Raw genomic sequence first — 17776 nt, 5'->3', positions numbered from 1 at the left:
TTTGGTCATTGAAATAAAACTGAAATAAAATAAATATTAGGTAAAAAAAAATATATATATATATATATATATATACACACAACTGAAATAACATACTTATTTCACATGAAAAGAGGGCGTTTAAAAGTTTTAAAGGTATAATAGCAAAAAATAATTGCCTGTTTAAATTGTAAGGATCAAAGAAAAGGAAAACTAAATTACAATTTTACATGAAAATCTGAGCTTTTACAATGCTAGGCTGTTTTTAGCATATTGCTTTGCGTTTAACCCCACCTCTCCACGAATATCCCAGCTTGCACTGCGTGTACGATGCTGCGAAATTTCGCCGGTACATTCTGTTAGAAAGAGATAAAAACATCTCAACAAGTAAAAGCGGCAGCACAGACCACAGACTCTCCAAACACAATGCCCTAATCTTCACCTACAAACCCCAGAACATCAAATGCAGAGGACAACCTGTACTTTCTTTAAGGAAATGCTTTGTCAAAGCAATGTATTTGTGCAGTGTTGCCTGAAATGCATTAGAATTTAATGAAATGTTGCTAACGGATGAGAGTGAGAGAGAGAGAGAGAGAGAGAGAGAGAGAGATTGTAGTTATTCAGACTTGTCAGGAGGTTGATGTATATGTATAAGCTGACTCACTCGGAGCTCAACACATAGATTTATAATCATTTCACAAAAGACTTTAATGCTGCCTGGCGAGGAAAAAATGTCCTGAAGAGGAAGTAGATTGATTCATGAGCAACTGGAAGATTTTGGCTTGTGTTCTTGGTTTTAAAGTTACAAAAATTACAGCTAGATGTGTTTTTTTTTTTCCAGTGTGGATATTATTAGCTAAAACAAAAATTATTAATATATATAAATATATATAAAATAATAGCAAAAAATAATTGCCTGTTTAAATTGTAAGGATCAAAGAAAAGGAAAACTAAATTACAATTTTACATGAAAATCTGAGCTTTTACAATGCTAGGCTGTTTTTAGCATATTGCTTTGCGTTTAACCCCACCTCTCCACGAATATCCCAGCTTGCACTGCGTGTACGATGCTGCGAAATCGCGGCTTCTCTTCCGTCCGTCGCAGCATCAGCCCCATCTGCCGCGTGAAGGTGGAGGCCAGCCAATCACGGACCTCTGACGGCACAGAATCTGATTGGATGTCGCTGAGCTCATCCTCGGTATCGACCAATCGCCTTAGAGAAAGAGAGAGAGGGAGGGAGGGAAAGACACTTCCATCATCACCACTTACTCTTAAAATATCAGCTGTGACAGGTAATTGTTGTGCATATGAGGAGGATAAATGACTATTTATACTTAATCTAAACTGTGATTGATGCTCGAGCCAAGACCTACTGGTTTAGGACCAATCCATCACTCATCCGCATAATTATGGTAATACCACGTGTGTTGTAAATTTGCTTTGGAATGGCACTGGATTGACATTTAATCATCTTACACCGCTAAAAACAACTTCGCAGCAACTGTGCCATAAACATCTGTGTATCCAGACATAAGCTCTTATGACGGATTTAAAGTCCACAACAGTCATAAATCACAGAGCGAATATGAATCTGATCAGACCGGACTGGTGGTCTCTGTGGTTTGGCATGAGCGGGTTTGTCGTAATCCCGGGCCGCAATGACGTTCCTGTTACATAATTCCATAAGCTTTTATCATTTCTGCCATCTAAATATTCACAGCTGCTATTCTTCACTCTGCACATCAAAATAAAGCTATTAGTGGCACTCGAGCGCCGTGATGGAGCGCTGCATCGCCCCTGCAGAGACATTAAATACTATCATTGAAAGTGAATGAAACGGCACTGATAAGGAATCAGTTTTTCGGCTTCTTTCATACTGCAGGTGTTCGTTTATGTGCTCTCAATAAGGCTATCAGCATGTTCTCATGTCCACACATTTATTTATTCATTTAGCAATCGCTTTTATCCTGATGAAAACATGTCTGGGTGACATTTCAACCCAAAATAAGATATTTTGTGTTATATTTTGTATAAAATACATATACATAATATCCATTAATTGAAAACCAATTAAATGAATTATTATAAACGGTTACATACAGTATATAACATAAATATTACATATTATTACTGAAAATTAATGAAATTACTTTTATGAAAAAAATTATATATATATATAATTGAAAATTTTGATAAAATTGATACTTGTGTGTGTGTGTATGTATGTGGGTCAAAGACATTAAGATGTCCGCATCAAAAGAAATTTACAAAAGTGATTTTATGTCCATAGAAAGCACATTATATTTAAGTAAAGTGTCTACTTTTAAGGTTTCAAATAAGTTTTTGGAGGATAAAATGTCAAAATTTGGTTGAAATAATGTTACATTGTCATTCAGTGTAACACAATATTTATGTAAAAATTCAAACAACATGCTTATTCTGACGTGTACATATTAAAATATATAAAAGAATAAGGGAGCATATTAAATTTGATTGTGTTTTAAATGAGTAAAAAATTCTTACTGACAAATGGGCAAAACCTAGGATAGTGGCAAATTTTAAAAAATGTAAAATTACAACTAATTAGTATTTGGGGTGAAAGTAATTAGTCTTTTAATATGTCATAAATTGATTTTTGTTGTAAATATGCCTGACAAGATTGTTACACTGAATGACATTTTAGTGGGTCTCTTCTGTAAATCTGGGATAAATGTATGATATTTATTTTTTGCTGGTAAAAACAAAAACAAAATTGCAATTAAATTAATCAGAAAACTTTTTAACATTTTTGGGGGAAAAACAACAACAATTTAAAGCAGTATTAGACTAATTGTTTTTTTCGTCTTTGACCCATGTATGTATATATATATATATATATATAAATTAATTGTTGTTTATATGTTTATGTTTGTTTATTTACATATTTACTCATGAATGTATTTATTTATTGAGTGTAAATGAGAGAAAATATGCTCTCTTAAAAGTAATGGCCCAATGAAAACATTCTTAATAGTACTAAATATGCCTCATTTTAGAAAAACTTTGTTTTTATTTTCAAAAAATTCAACCAGAGAATAGCCTGCAAACCCTCAATATGGTAAACAACTATGGTATTAAATTTTGATACCACACTACTTTAATAGCATGGACTGTGTAATTATCATATTCATATACCATGGCATCTGCATTGCGCTTCAAAGGTAAAGCAATAAAAAAAAAAAATTTTGGTAGTGTTTAAAAAATAGTTGAATCATTGTCCAAGCAGAAATTTACATCCTTAACAAAAATCATTTTTTGAAGGCCTTGCTGAAGGACACAGCAGTAGCGTTGACCCCTGTGACCCTTCAACTGGCCACTCACTCAATCCAACAATCTTGGGATTGAAGCACACAGATCTTTAACTGCTAATTGAATCGACCTCTTTCTGCATGAGTGAATAGCTTAAGGCTCTATTAGACTGATCCTGGACCAATTTTACAATTTTCCCTTTACAATGACTCCATTTAGGGATTGTGTGGAAAAGCTGGATCAGCATTGACATGGAAAGACTGAATAATGCGTTGTTACAGCTTCGTGAGCGATGCAGCGGTGTCAAACATTTGTGAAGAGAATAAAACAGCCTGGAGATGGTTATTCATCATAAATGTACCACGTAGTCCAAGCAGTTACTTTGCAAATGATGTCTTTCATGAAACAGCATGAGAAAATGTATATGTTTGGAATGGTGTAGCATGCAGTATTCCACTCAAAACCTATTTTTCCATAGCTTATTTTGAAGATACGAGTCTCAACTTATTTATAATTTCAGGTTGATTGCCATTGGATAGATTTCAGATTTTGGCAACAAAATTTACCTTGTTTCCTCAATATAGACTGATTCCAAAACAGTGGCAGCATATTCCAGGTTTTTCTTCAGGTCCACGAGAGACACCTCTCCCCTCTCCAACTGTTTTACCAAGCATCGTAATCTGGAAAGCAAGCACATGCACATACATTAATTCTACTGAATGGCTGTTTATTTTATAAAGCAATTATCTGAGAGCACCAGCCAACGTCAGCGTGACAAATGCAGCACTTATTTCTGCAAAACAAAGATCAATATTAAATTTCCCTCCCTGAAAACTTTAAAAACATAAATCCTGAAATGCAGCAACAAGAAACTACCTAAATCGTTAATTTATATATTTTATACATCAGCAAGGATGCATTAAATTGGACAAAAATGATAGTAAAGACATTTATTATAATACAATAATTATATTTCACATAAATGTTGAACTTTCTATTCATCAAGAATTTAAAAAAATGTATCATGGTTTCCACAAAAAAAATATAAAGCAGCACAACTGTTTTCAACATTTTAATAATAAGAAATGTTTTCTGAGCAGCAAATCATCATATTAGAATGATTTCTGAAGGATCATGTGACACTGAAGACTGGAGTAATGATGCTGAAAATTCAGCTTTGCATCACAGGATTAAATTACATTTTAAAAATATCTTCAAATATAAAACAGTTTTTTTACATTGTAATAATATTTCACAATATTTCTGATTTTACTGTATTTTTTATCAAATAGAAAATATTTTTAAAATCCTACCAACCACAAACCTTCAAACTCTTTTATGGAAAACTGACTGAAATCTTTATTTGTTGTAGATGTTCAGAAGTGTCGCAGAAGCTCATCTTTAAAAGACTGAGCTTGATTAATTGAGCTTTTAAGACTGATTGATTAACTGAAGCTGTTATTCTTATCAAATCCATCTTCAATATCCCTCTTCCAGGAAAGACTTTCAAGCCAAAGCACTCAAAAGCTCTCCGGTGCTTGATGTGTCTGTTAAAACAATTAGACTGTCTGAGGAAATTTTAATGGAGAGCAAAAACTATATCATTAAATAACAGCAAAATTATTAGCTGAAGTGGAATTAGTCGGATAAATATCAGTGACAAACGGTTATGCTTTTTCATTACAGGCCTGGGGTCACAACATGACTGGTCAGATTATTGAAATATCTGGTAAGATGCAATGCAGTTTATTGATGGGTGCTAAAAGGTCACAGATTCGATCAATTCATTGGTTTCAGATTTGTGCACAATACACACAGATATGCAGTTGAAACATTACCACAGTGATTTGATCTGTCGGTGATCCTATAGGGACTGCTAGCTAAACATTATACTTGCTGGTAATTTCCCACAGGGTACCAACCACATATTTGCAAATGTTTATCTGGCATTCATATGTTACATTTTTATCTTGATGTGACAGTGGTGGGCAATACAGAAGCACAAACTGCAGCTGCGTCCCACCTGCGTCCACCGGCACAGGTAGTGCTTTCTACCGTGAAAGTGATTTCACACCAGTGAAGCGGCTGGACAGCTGTCACCATGACAATCACACAGCGACGACGTGCCATCGATGCTTTAGGGTCAATGCAATCACACAGGAAGATTAACATTTTCCACTCAACGGTTTGACAGCTGCCTGCAGATAAAAAGGACAACAGGAACCCCAACAACTCTGTTCATTCCCGACACCTGATCTCAAATCACACTCGTACGCCTCAATCAAACCAAACATGACTATTTTGGTATGTAAGGTGAAATAAAACACTGACGTTTCCAACTGTCAAATCAGAAGACAACATTTTTGCTCAAAGGTTCCTCAGTTCCTCAATCAATAGTTCAAGTCTTATATGATATCTTTCTTGGGTCTTTTTTTGCCAAGTCTCTAGTGGCTCTTAATTTAATCGCATTGCTGTCATAGAAAAACAGCTGAAACAATTTAAAATGAAAACAATCAGTGTTAGTATCATTGAGGTAGTATTGTAGTTTTTGTTCATATGTTTTATTTAATATTTGTCTTTTTCAAAAAAAATTATATATATTAAATATTTATATTTATTGTTTTCACTTACATTTAAAATTTTTAGCAATTTTCTTGTGTTTTTTATTATTATTTTTAAAACTTAAAATATGTCTACATAGTATATTTTTATTAGTTTCAGCTTAATTAGTTTCAATTATTGTAGTACTTTATCTTTAAATGAAAATGAGAAATGTTGCTCTGGCAACAAGCTTAAAATAAGTTTAAGAATTTTTTTAAATATTTTGTTTTCACTTTAATTTTAGTGAAAGTTTAAGTAAGTAATTTTTATTATTTTTTAAAAATATATGTCTGTATAGTATTTACTCATTTATATTTATTAGTTTAATTTAAATTAGTTTTAGTTATTTTCATACAACAAGTTAAACTACATAAACTACCTTGACTACCTTGGCAACTAACTTAAAATAAGTTTAAGGGTTTTTTTGTATTTTATTTTATTTCAGTAACATTTATTTTGAGTATTGAAAATATTTTTTTTTATGGTTTTAGTCTTAGTTAACAATAATAAAGAGATCTTATTTGTCTAGGGAGTTTATTCCACACAGTCAGTTATTTTCTGCATGCAAATTGCTATAGAAAGATTTAAGATGAAAAAAAAACATAACAGGCTTGTGTTTGAGATCAGGGAGATAATGCCGTCCATCAGAAGCACGGCAACAATAGCTGTCCTTAACACTCTGCACACAAAGCTTGTTTCTGCCGGGATTGACAGATGTCTCAAGACATGTGGGTGGAACATTACGTTTGATTGGATGAACACTGCCGCCCGTGTCAGCAGCTGCCAATCAAGTTCAACAAAGCAAAATCATTTCATGAGAAACTTCAGCAGATTATTTTTTGCCACAGGAGAATAACTGCAGCCTCACCTCAGATACACGCTTCAAATACTGTACGGGGAAAAATCCATAAAATGATTTGTTTATTCACCCATACAAAATCAGTCCTATACTGGGAAGTCTGGGATTCAGGCATCAAACTTTCTTCAAGCCTCTCTTGCACAAAAATACTTTGTCAAGTAACCAAAAATGTGCTTCATGTGGTAACATCTAAATAAACTGATAATATAAATTTTAAAAAAACATTATTTAATTTAATTAAATCAAGTTAAATACATTAGGGATGGGTCACGATTTTCGAATATTCGATTAGTTGATTTAATTATAGAATATCGAATAGGTTTTGCGATTATTGTCTTGAAAAATTTCTGTGCGGACCACAAACACCCCCGACTGGGTTAGAGGTGTGGCTGAATCCATATTCAGAAAAGCGCGGAAAACAAATAATGTGTTCTGTTCTAGGGAGCGATTAAAGGGACATGGTTAGCCGCTTGCTAGCGGTAGCCTGTTAACATTTCACTTACCACATAAACAGAGTAAGGAGAGATGACTGATAGGATGATGGCGAATGATTTGCAGTTCCTGAGCAGCACTGACAAACATCTAATCTTGCCGAGTGCTGCTCCTTACGTGTGATCCCGAATCTCGAAAGTGAAAGTAAAAAACAAGCGCGCGTTCATAAACGATTTCAATGCCCCGCATATTAATAACGGCTCCCTGATACCTGCAGTTTATATACAGTATAATTACCCAACGATATAACTGCGACAGAAGATATTGAAGTATATTTTTCCTCCCATCTCGTATCTATTACCTTTAGGGGTTCCATTTTTGGAAATGGAAATGTCCTAGCCTTATGAGCAGTTGATTTATGCTAATCGATGGGCTGTTATGTTAAGTGCCGTCGTTCATTATGTTTATTATATTCATATGTTTCAGCACGTTTCAATCATTATATGGCCTGAGTTAAGGTAGCCTATCTTCTGAATTAAACAGTTTATCATATAGATTGAAAGCGTGAATCCCGTCTCTCTCTGTTTATGGTATTTGTGCGTGCATGCGGGGTAGTGTTGGGTCGTTCTTGAACGATTCGTTCATTTTGAACAAAAGGGAAGTAACACGTAACATTTTTTAATTATATTTTGCTAAAATGGACGAAATGACTCGAAAAAAGATTCGTTCATTTTGCTGAACAAGACTCAAAGGTCAGAGTCTGTAAAATGATCCGAACTTCCCATCACTAATTTGCATTGGAGGGGTGCGATTTTCGAATAATAATCGAATAATACCCAGCGATTTTCGAATATTAGTTTTGCTTGGAATGCCCATCCCTAAAATACATCAGATTACACTTCTGCAAACTGTAAGAAACAGCTAAAGACAAACCCCTTCTGCAAGCACTTAAGCCACAATCACAAATCAAAGACAAGTCCTATAAATTCTATAAAACAAATGCAATACTTTTTTTCTCGAGCTTCTGTAGGGACGCACAAATGAAAATTCTGGGCCGAAACCTTGGAAATTCTGGATGCACTTGGCCGAAAACCTTTTTATAATTACTGATTATTTTATTAAATAATATAAAATAATTTTGTAAGACTTTTTCATTTAACTCAATAATTTTAATGATACTGAATAAAAAAAAAATACAAGCCAATAAAATAACCACACATTTATTGAAAGTAAAACAATAAAATTGGACAAAAAATATATTAATATTAAATATCAATATGTTATTTTTATTTTTACAGAATCAGATTTAACTGAATTTTTTTTTTGTTTAATTATCCAAATAATGTATAGTCCTACAAAGCTATTATTATCAGAGCATAGCGTCATGAGAGCGTAGCGTCGTTCCACCAGCGTTGCCCAGTACTGATGTTACAGCACAATAGCGTGTTTTTCTCTTTCGGCCAAATGGTGAAAATGCCAAATTTCGGAAATTTCGGTGCATCCCTACTCTACAGTAGCTTACTCTTGAAACTTAAAAGTATTGTTGGCTCTTGTACACTACAAAAATATTGTTGCAATTGGCTATCACAACTTAAAATTTAACATTAGAATAACTTTCCTGGATTGAACTTAATCAGTTAATACAACTTCAATTTCAAGTTTTCTTGAAAGATTCCATGAATGTTAAAGGTTCTACATGGAACCACAAAAGCCAATAAAGAACCTTTATTTTTAAGAGTCTACTGTGTGGATGAAAAACCAACCCAATCTCACAGGAAAATGTACCTATTTGTACAAGGTGGCAACTGCGTATGAATTCATATGACATGAATCGTACAAAAAAGGTTTAGAAAAAAAGAAGCTCCACCCCTAACCATCGTGGTTTTTACAAATTCACACGAATTAGCCACCAATTCGCCAGAACATAAAATAGTTACGAATTGACTGTGTTGTGAAAAAAAACACAGATGTTTGCATGCTAAAGTCTGTTGGGATGCTCAATGATACTCAAGTTGACTGGCTAGAGCTAACGGCCTTGAGCATTTACGAGCATTGAGAATTATTATATTAAACATCAGCCACATTCATCCATCAAATGAGCTTTTAAAGCTGTGGAAAAGAGGTTTCTGCCAGAGAGAGTGAGAGTGGTTAGAGCCCATAGTGTGGCTTCCATTTTGAACACGGATTGATCCAGCGGGCTATAAATTCAGTCTCCCAATGCAAAGCCACCATTCACACTGACTGCTCATGAGATATTCATGCAGAACTGCTCAATCGCTTTGAGGCAGGCCATGTTTTCATGGCTAATGAATCTCCAATTGAATTTGCATCGATGTGAGTGAGAAGTTCACAGATGCTGCAGGTTTGGGCTGTTATGAATCCTGAGGGTTTTAAAGAAATTTCAGAGGATATTGTCAATGATCTGTTCATGCGAAGAGTTCATCTGTACGATATTGAATGTGCACACAGAGCCGAATGTGTCTAAATAAAAGAAACACATTTAACTAGACTTTTAAGCACCTGTCAGTTAAAAATCCCACCAAAGTCTGACAACTTAAAGTAATAACCAGAGTTTTTATAGTTAACTAAAGTTATAACTAAAACCAAGAAAAAAAAAACTCAGTTGATGTACTAAAATAACTGAAGCTAAAAAAAATAGACAATTAAAAAAAATACTAATACACACAACAACAAAAAAAGGAAACTAATGTTCTATTAAATAAAAAAAATAAAAAAAATTGTATTTCAATTATACTAAAATAACACTGATAACAGCACACCTCTTTGTCAAAAAGCTAGACGGATTTTCAATGTTGCAGATCGAGTTACACGCTAAAGTTTAATACATACAGCAAAGGGTTTGTTTAAATCCCCAGCCCTAAGTACTGTATGAGCAATACTAATAGCAAGCTGCACTAACTAGAACACAGGGGACAGCTAAACTGAGATTTTGGTTTGATTCAAACCACAGGCATCATAAGACCCGCTTCAAGCTTCGTTTAATCCTTGGCCCATTATTTTTCTTCCTGGAAACAGTTTGAAATGCAGAGAAAATGTGATGGTCAAACAATCCAATAGTTTATTAAAGCGCTGATCTCCGAGCGGGGCAGTGGAGGGCAGAGCCACAGTCACCACACTGAGATTAAAACCACAGAGACACCGCTCACACTGATGCTCATTTCTATGCAGATGTGTGCACACAGGCATGTGCTCTGAAAAAAAACTTGTTTGATTTAAATCTTTGAAGAATCACTTTTCAGTGTGGCATTATGGCAGTTTATAACATGCTGCATGCATGACGCAAAGAGTCAATCTATGATAAGTGATGCAAACTATGTTGAAACCTTGACAATGTGCTTGGTTACTTCTTTTAGATTATAAAATTGGGAGAAAAATAAATATTTATTTCAAGAATGTATTTTTAAAGACTTAACTCTACTAAAAGGATTGTTTACTCATTTTTCTGAGCATTTTTAAATAATAAAACATAATAAAATGGTTATAGAATTTGTTCAAAAGATTTGATGTCTGTCGCATTATATCAGCTTTTTAACTTTTGTAACAATTAAGAGGTTATTGGTAGAAACTGCAAAAGTATTAGCGAACAATTTACTAATCTATGTACTCAGCTTAATTAAACACATAAATGTGTGCTTTTACTTTAAAGGTGCTGTATGTAAGTTTTTGACTCTACTAAAGCATAAAAATACCATAATATGTTTGCAGATATTTAAGAAACATGCTAAGTTAACATACTTGTTTATCTGAAAAACAATGCTACAGTCAGTTATTCTCCTTTGAAAATGTGCGTTCCGGGCCGGAATGTCGGTCTCTGTTTTGGTCTGTGTAACCCGCCCACTGCCAGTTTATCCAATTGTATTTCGGCACCTCGGGTTGCCAGTTGGCGCTCGTTTCAAGTGCGCTCGTTCCTGTTGGTGTCGTCAATCTGGCAACCTGCGTGTGCATCAAGTCTAAGGGGGAGGGGCCTGGTAAAAAAAACCCTCTCCAATATTTTGAATTTGGACTGCAATACCTAGTTCAACCACTCGGTGTCAATCCTACATACAGCACCTTTAAGCAATTATACTTATGTTTTTTGCCAAATGGACAATAAAGAGGGATAAAAAGAATCCCACAGACTTACATTAAAGGAGGGACTTGAATCATATCTAGCAACCACATAAAACATCCACCTAAAACATCGAAATGTCTGCTTCAAGCTCCTATTCATTATCCATTTAAACACTTGCAACCCATTTTTCTTTGAAAGTATTAAGACCTTTTAGCATTCAAAGGTTTATGAGTGACTCTAGAAAGACATAACTGAAACAGCAACACACTAATTCACCTTCTCTGTCTCTCTCTCTCTCTCAGTGGCAGCCAATCAGTGCGTTAAGGGTCAGTCTGGGCAGGAAATCAATTAATGACGAACGATCTGAAATAATGATGGAACACTGTGTTGCCGGGGTCTGGAGAAATGTCAGCGCATTGTTTTACTGTGTAATTAGACCGTTAATGAGAGCCTTAATGAACAACATATGAGGACAGACAGAGAGACTGACACACCATGGGGTAAATATTTCTGTTTTATAATCACCTAAAAATGCAGCAACAGAAAAATGACAGAATTCCAAATGGTTGCATTTGTGATCAAAAATGCTGCCATTAGTAGAAGAAAGGAGCTGTGATGTAGCGGTAAGGGAGTTACATACTTTTCTAGGGTGCGTTTCCTGTACAATGACATAACTCACTGAATGGAAGATATATGCAGATTGTACTGCATGTTAGCTTGCTTATTGTGCCGAAGAGCATTATTTAAGTCCATATGTCTTACAACCAAGTAACTATGCATCTAACCACAGGTCAAGAGCTGTAGTTCCAACCACGGAAGTTTGCGATGCTGTTCGTTTGAACTGTGGTCTTGGGAAACACAGAATCGTTGAACTGTGTTGGTAACGACAGAACTTGCAACCATAGTTGGCTAATGATGCTTTTGGGAAACACACCCTTGATTAGCTCTATACTCTAACTAAAGCCGAGTTGTTCAAATAAAGCATTTAAAGTGTTAAATTAGCATCTTAAAGGGTTAGTTCACCCAAAAATGAAAATTAGCCCATAAATTACTCACCCTCAAGTCATCCTAGGTGTATATGACTTTCTTCTTTCAGACGAATCCAGTCAGAGTTATATTAAAAACCCGCTGAGTGCCATGAAACAGCTTGAAAGATCAAAGACAATTTTTTATATAACTCCGACTGGATTCGTCTGAAAGAAGAAAGTCATATACACCCAGGAAGACTTGAGGGTGAGTAATTTATGGGCTAATTTTCATTTTTGGGTGAACTAACCCTTTAATGGGTGACTGTGGCACTATTGCAATCCCTAGTGAGCTATATTGACAGCTACCTAGAGAGCAAACTAACTGAAATCAAACACATTGATTTGAAGTGCTCCATCAAGGCTACAAAACGCATAGAACACATAAATAATAATAAATAAAAAAATTTCACTAGATAACTCTGTATCAACACTGTTCAGTATTGAATTGAATATATTTACATTATAACTAGGCCATTTATAGATCAATTTCACTTCTGAAAGCACACAACACTATAGTCTCTGATATTCCTACAGTGAATATTTAATCTAGGTTGATCATACATCCTCTTTTTTTCCCTGAAATGTCCTTGCCGGGATTATTAAATTGCCTAAAATTTCCAGTTTTTAGCTTTTGTTTGAAAACATTTTGGGTAGGGGTGGGTATGCCGGTAGACACAATAAACCGGAAATTTGTCAGCTGGTAGAGATTTTGGACTAGCGTCTCTATCACGGTTACATTTCCTTTCTTAGGTTTTTTACATAGGTCTATTTCATTTGTGTCTTTGTACTATTGTAGTGTTTTTTTCCCCCCTATTGCTTGCAATTAGCTTAGTGCTCTTATTTTCTCACAAAAACTTCAAGGGTATCAAAAAACTTTGATATCATAAAAAGCAAAAATATATATCGTTGTGAAATAAAATTACTCATATCATGATATAAGATTTTGGTCATGTCACCCACTCCTAATTTTAAGCAATTTAGAAATCCCAGCCAGGATATGTCCAGGAAAAAGAGGATGTATGGTCACCCTTATGGCCACTTATTCTCAAACACACAGACATAAAATGAAAGGAGAAAAGATTTTAGGGCTTTTGTACAAAATCCATATCCAGTCTTCCTCTCTTGAGTATCCGCACAAATTGGAAGTAAATGACACAAGTGCATCACATAAACAAACACTGGAGAAAATCAGCAGACGCTGATGGGTTGTGTTGACATGTGCCCATTAAAAGAAAAATAGAGTAGTAATCTGGATTAAACAGACGAGTACAGTTACTGAGGGATCCAGATGGCACGCGGGAGATGTTAGGGAAGAAAAGATGGTAGAAGAGAACCATGAACATGCAAATGAATTATTAAATTACTGAAATTAACTTAATCTTAGGGAATATTTCAAGTAAATATTTAGGGTTTTGCTGACAAAACATTTGGGAACTCCTGATGTAGAATTAAAACAATTCTAAAAGATGAGAGTTTCTCTCATGTACATCATTTAATTACACTGCATTTCTTAAATTCATGTCACTGTGTACAAATTTAAAATGCAAAAAAAGCAAACATGCAAACAAGTGCATCTTTAAACTAGAGACATCTAATAAGTGAAAAAGTAACCTCTGAGCAAAATCTATTTCTTTTGGGTCCTCTATAGTTTTAAATGTATAAAAAATTACATACAATAAACTGTTTTCAATCTTGTGGAGCTCATTTTGTAGAGGTTTAGAGTTGGACTGCAAAGTATGAAATGATTTTGAACGCAGTGCATGATGGGATAGATCAATAGATTTTGCGCGTATGTAACTAGATTTACGAAACATGCTTGGATTTTTGCAAATCCATAATAATGGAAACTGCACTGAGACTAAAAACATTTTCGAGTGTCATATAGCCTGGGGATGGATGTGGACCGGCACTCAGGGTATAAAGATTTCTGTCCTTATTTTCAGAACAAAAGATCAGTTAGTCACACTGTCGCCTGCTGTAATCCAATCAAAGCAATCCAATTTCTGAAAGGTCACTAAATCTACATATTACTCCATCAGATGACAACATCATGGGTTTCATTAGCAGACTGACCTGGCGCAAACACACACACACACACACACACACACACACACACACTGCAACAATCAGCAAGTGTTTATGGACACAATGGCTCTGTTCCAAAACCTAGTGAGCAACTTATGTAGCAGTATTTTAAGGATGCTGATGTTGAATTTCAAAACATGCATTCATAAAAGAATTGGTTGCATATAATAAATACACATACAATATTAATATATGCTTATATTGTAAAATTATGTTGTGAACAATATTCTAATGTAACATATTTCACAATGTAATTTATTCATTATTATTATTATTATTAGCAATGTTGAAAACAGTTTTTGCTGCTTACTATTTTTGTGGAAATTTTGTGAAGAGATGCCATTCAAGTTTGGGGTAAGTAAAATAATAAATACTATGTAAAATAATAATACTATTATTCAGCAAGGACACATTAAATTGATCAAAATGACAGTAAAGCCATTTAACATATCACAAATGATTTCTATTTCAAATACATTCTATTTTACTGTTCTTTTGAACTTTCTATTCCTCCAAGAATTTTGAAACTAAAAATATGTATCACGGTTTCCACAAAAAATATTAAGAAAGCAGGTAAAACCGTTTTTAACTGATAATAATAAGAACCATTATTAATAATTGAGCAACAAATCAGCATATAAAAATTATTTCTGAAGGATCATGTGACACTGAAGACTGGAGTAATGATGCTGAAAATTCAGCTTTGCATCACAGAAATAAATCACATTTTATAATATATTCAAATAGAAAACAGTTATTTTAAATTGTAATAATATTTCACAATTTAACTGTTTTTACTGCATTTTGATCAAACAAATGCAGCCTCTGAGCATATGAGACTTCTTCTACAAATATTTAAAAATCTTAAATCTTCCATATTTATATATGGTATAGTCTATGTATGTTTATATGCACAATATATTGTGTTGCTCACTTTTACATTTACATTTAACTTCTTTAAAGATCCGGGTTTCTGGAGGAGTTTCTGATTTAGTACACCTCACACTGATAAAATCTCTATTGTATCTGCGTGACAGCTGACATTGTCAAGGGAAGCAAAACTGACCTGCAGCCTGTACGGTGACTCATTCTTAATGGAGTTTTTTTGTTGACCCAAGAGCGGAAAGACCAAATCACTCAACCGAGGCGATGAACACAGGTGACAGGTGAGTCTAACAACACTAAGAAAATATCAGTATATGTTGCCTGTGTTGTTCTCCTCACATCTACCTTCTAGTTGCTATTCATCTCCATCAAATGTGAGTGGTGCTCGTTTGTGCCAAACACGCCACCACAGTGCTAGGGTGATGTGGGTGGTTGCCAAGGTTTTGCTATGCAGTTGTTAAGGTGGTTGTTTACTTGGCCGAGTCAAAAAGCCCACCCCCAAGTCTCTATTCTGGTCTACTCAATGCACGTCCAAGTAGAAAAGAGCTCGCCTCTCTTCAACATCCCATATGATTTGAAGTAGTAAATCATGATCTGTAAAATAAATTCTGGGGGACAAATTACATGCCTAATAGTTTAGCATGTATGAGCAACTGAAATAGTGATGGTAACTGCCTTAGCATGCAAGATAAATAGCAAATTATGTCAGAGTAAATTACACTGGTCACATTTTGCTCAAGAGAACAAACATTCTGTATTGGATTATAAAACATTCATAAGTCAACAAACCTAAGTTAATAAGCAAGCAATGTTGAGACACTGCATGAGAAGATACAGTGAATAAAAATAATTTCCTCTGTTAAACATGTACTTTTGCTCTTCTAAATTAATGTCCACGTTTTGTCCTCTGCATACAAAAAAAAAAAAAACTAATTTGTGTCCTCAATTCACTTGTATTTACCATAAAGAGCAGACCAAACACTAATATGCATACTAATGTCTTAAGCACAGACTAGATTTACTGCTTTAACGTTCACTTCCAATTTAATAATCCAAACCATGGCTAATTGCATGAAAGTCTGTTCTGAGCATTCCAAAGATTGGTTTCTCTGTGAAACACAGGCTGTCCAGCACTGATTAATATTCTATTAACAGCCCAATTAAGCCTGATTCATTAGGAGAAGAATAGCAGACCAGCACTAATGCAGAAGTCCAGCAGTGGGGAGGCTTTAAAATATCCAGCACAGCTTACAACTTCAAAAACCCAGCTAAAGACAAATATTTGTCACTGACCTTTTTCTTCATTAAAATATATGTTCTGAAAAATGCCCACACTCTTTTCTATACAATTAAACACAATCGTTTAAAGTTAATAATGACTTATAATGTGCATTTGTTCTTCCAATAAAGTTATTAGTTTACTTAAAAAGACTTTATACCACATCATATTCTATGGACAACTTACATAGTATCTATAGTATAAAAATAATCGACGCCGATTAGTCAGGTCTGCGAGCGTCGCATATTAAGCTATACATTAGTTAACCTGTCAAACACTTAACTTACATTTGACACATATTTTCTGTAAATGTTATGAATCCATCAGAATATTTCCATTTCGCTCAAAGGCTCGTCGTGACAAGCGAAACAGATCCGTTAAACTTCCCAAAGGGAGAGCGCACAGTGCAATAAATGTTGCCTCAAATATTTATTTAATATTTCTTGCTGGCCATTAAATTTAGCTTTAAAAGTTAGTCGATTTAAATCCTAAATGTGACACAATAATGATAATATTTTATGAGAATAGTAACTTTATATTAATTAATATAAAATGTAAGAAAAATGTAGGCCTTTGCAAGAAAAAGAAATGAATGTGTTATAAGATCAGAACGAAAGTGTGTTCTACTTTATCAATGAGTTTGTGGTTTTGTTTTTTACTCATCATTTATAGACCTAATTGTGAAAGTGCAAGCATTATTTTTTTATATTTTAAACATTGTTTTGCATAAAATGTTTAGAATAGCCAACATTCACACATTTATAGGCTATTTGTTCCCTACAATGTAAAAAATGACCGTACATTTAATGGTAAAAGACTGTAAAAATGCTACAGTAAAAACCTGTTAAATGGTTAACGGTAAATTCCCCTACTATATACGGTGAAAAACTGTATTGGACATTACATGTAATTGTATGCTAGTATACCGTTTTTGGAAGCGGAAAAAGATTGAATAATCAGTGAATAACCGTAAATTGACATTCCCAGAATTCCCTGCGTTACATTTCCAATTTGATGTTTTTTGTTGAAATAACTATGTTTCTTCTTAGTTTTTTCTTATCAGTTTTGTATATTAGGGTTGTATGTTACACCTAATGTTGTTAAATGAATGTTTATTGCATTATTTCAGTTTCATGTGTGCTACCATGCTGGTGTTTAATGACACTGTGCACCTTCTATATATGTTAGTAGTTAAAAGTTGCTTGTGATGGGCTCTGGTTCATCATGTGACTTTTTTAACACCACCTGCTTTTGGTGGTTATCAGTG

General features: G+C 34.3%; 1 protein-coding gene across 3 annotated transcripts in view; it reads right to left on the bottom strand.

The window, feature by feature from the left end:
* Nucleotides 1-17776, bottom strand: part of LOC107757825 (calcium/calmodulin-dependent 3',5'-cyclic nucleotide phosphodiesterase 1C-like) — a 53121-nt gene that overhangs the window by 21540 nt on the left and 13805 nt on the right. For all 3 annotated transcript variants that reach the window (XM_016575413.1, XM_016575412.1, XM_016575414.1), the window contains exons 3-4: nucleotides 3835-3948; nucleotides 1011-1193 (exon numbers count right to left, since the gene is read on the bottom strand). In XM_016575413.1, the coding sequence (XP_016430899.1) occupies nucleotides 1011-1193; nucleotides 3835-3948 (297 nt within the window). The remainder of the gene's footprint in view (nucleotides 1-1010; nucleotides 1194-3834; nucleotides 3949-17776) is intronic.

This window comes from Sinocyclocheilus rhinocerous, unplaced genomic scaffold (genome assembly GCF_001515625.1).
Source record: "Sinocyclocheilus rhinocerous isolate Xijiao unplaced genomic scaffold, SAMN03320098_v1.1 scaffold112, whole genome shotgun sequence".
NCBI classification, from domain to species: domain Eukaryota; kingdom Metazoa; phylum Chordata; class Actinopteri; order Cypriniformes; family Cyprinidae; genus Sinocyclocheilus; species Sinocyclocheilus rhinocerous.
This window is presented reverse-complemented; position numbering and strand designations above follow the sequence as displayed.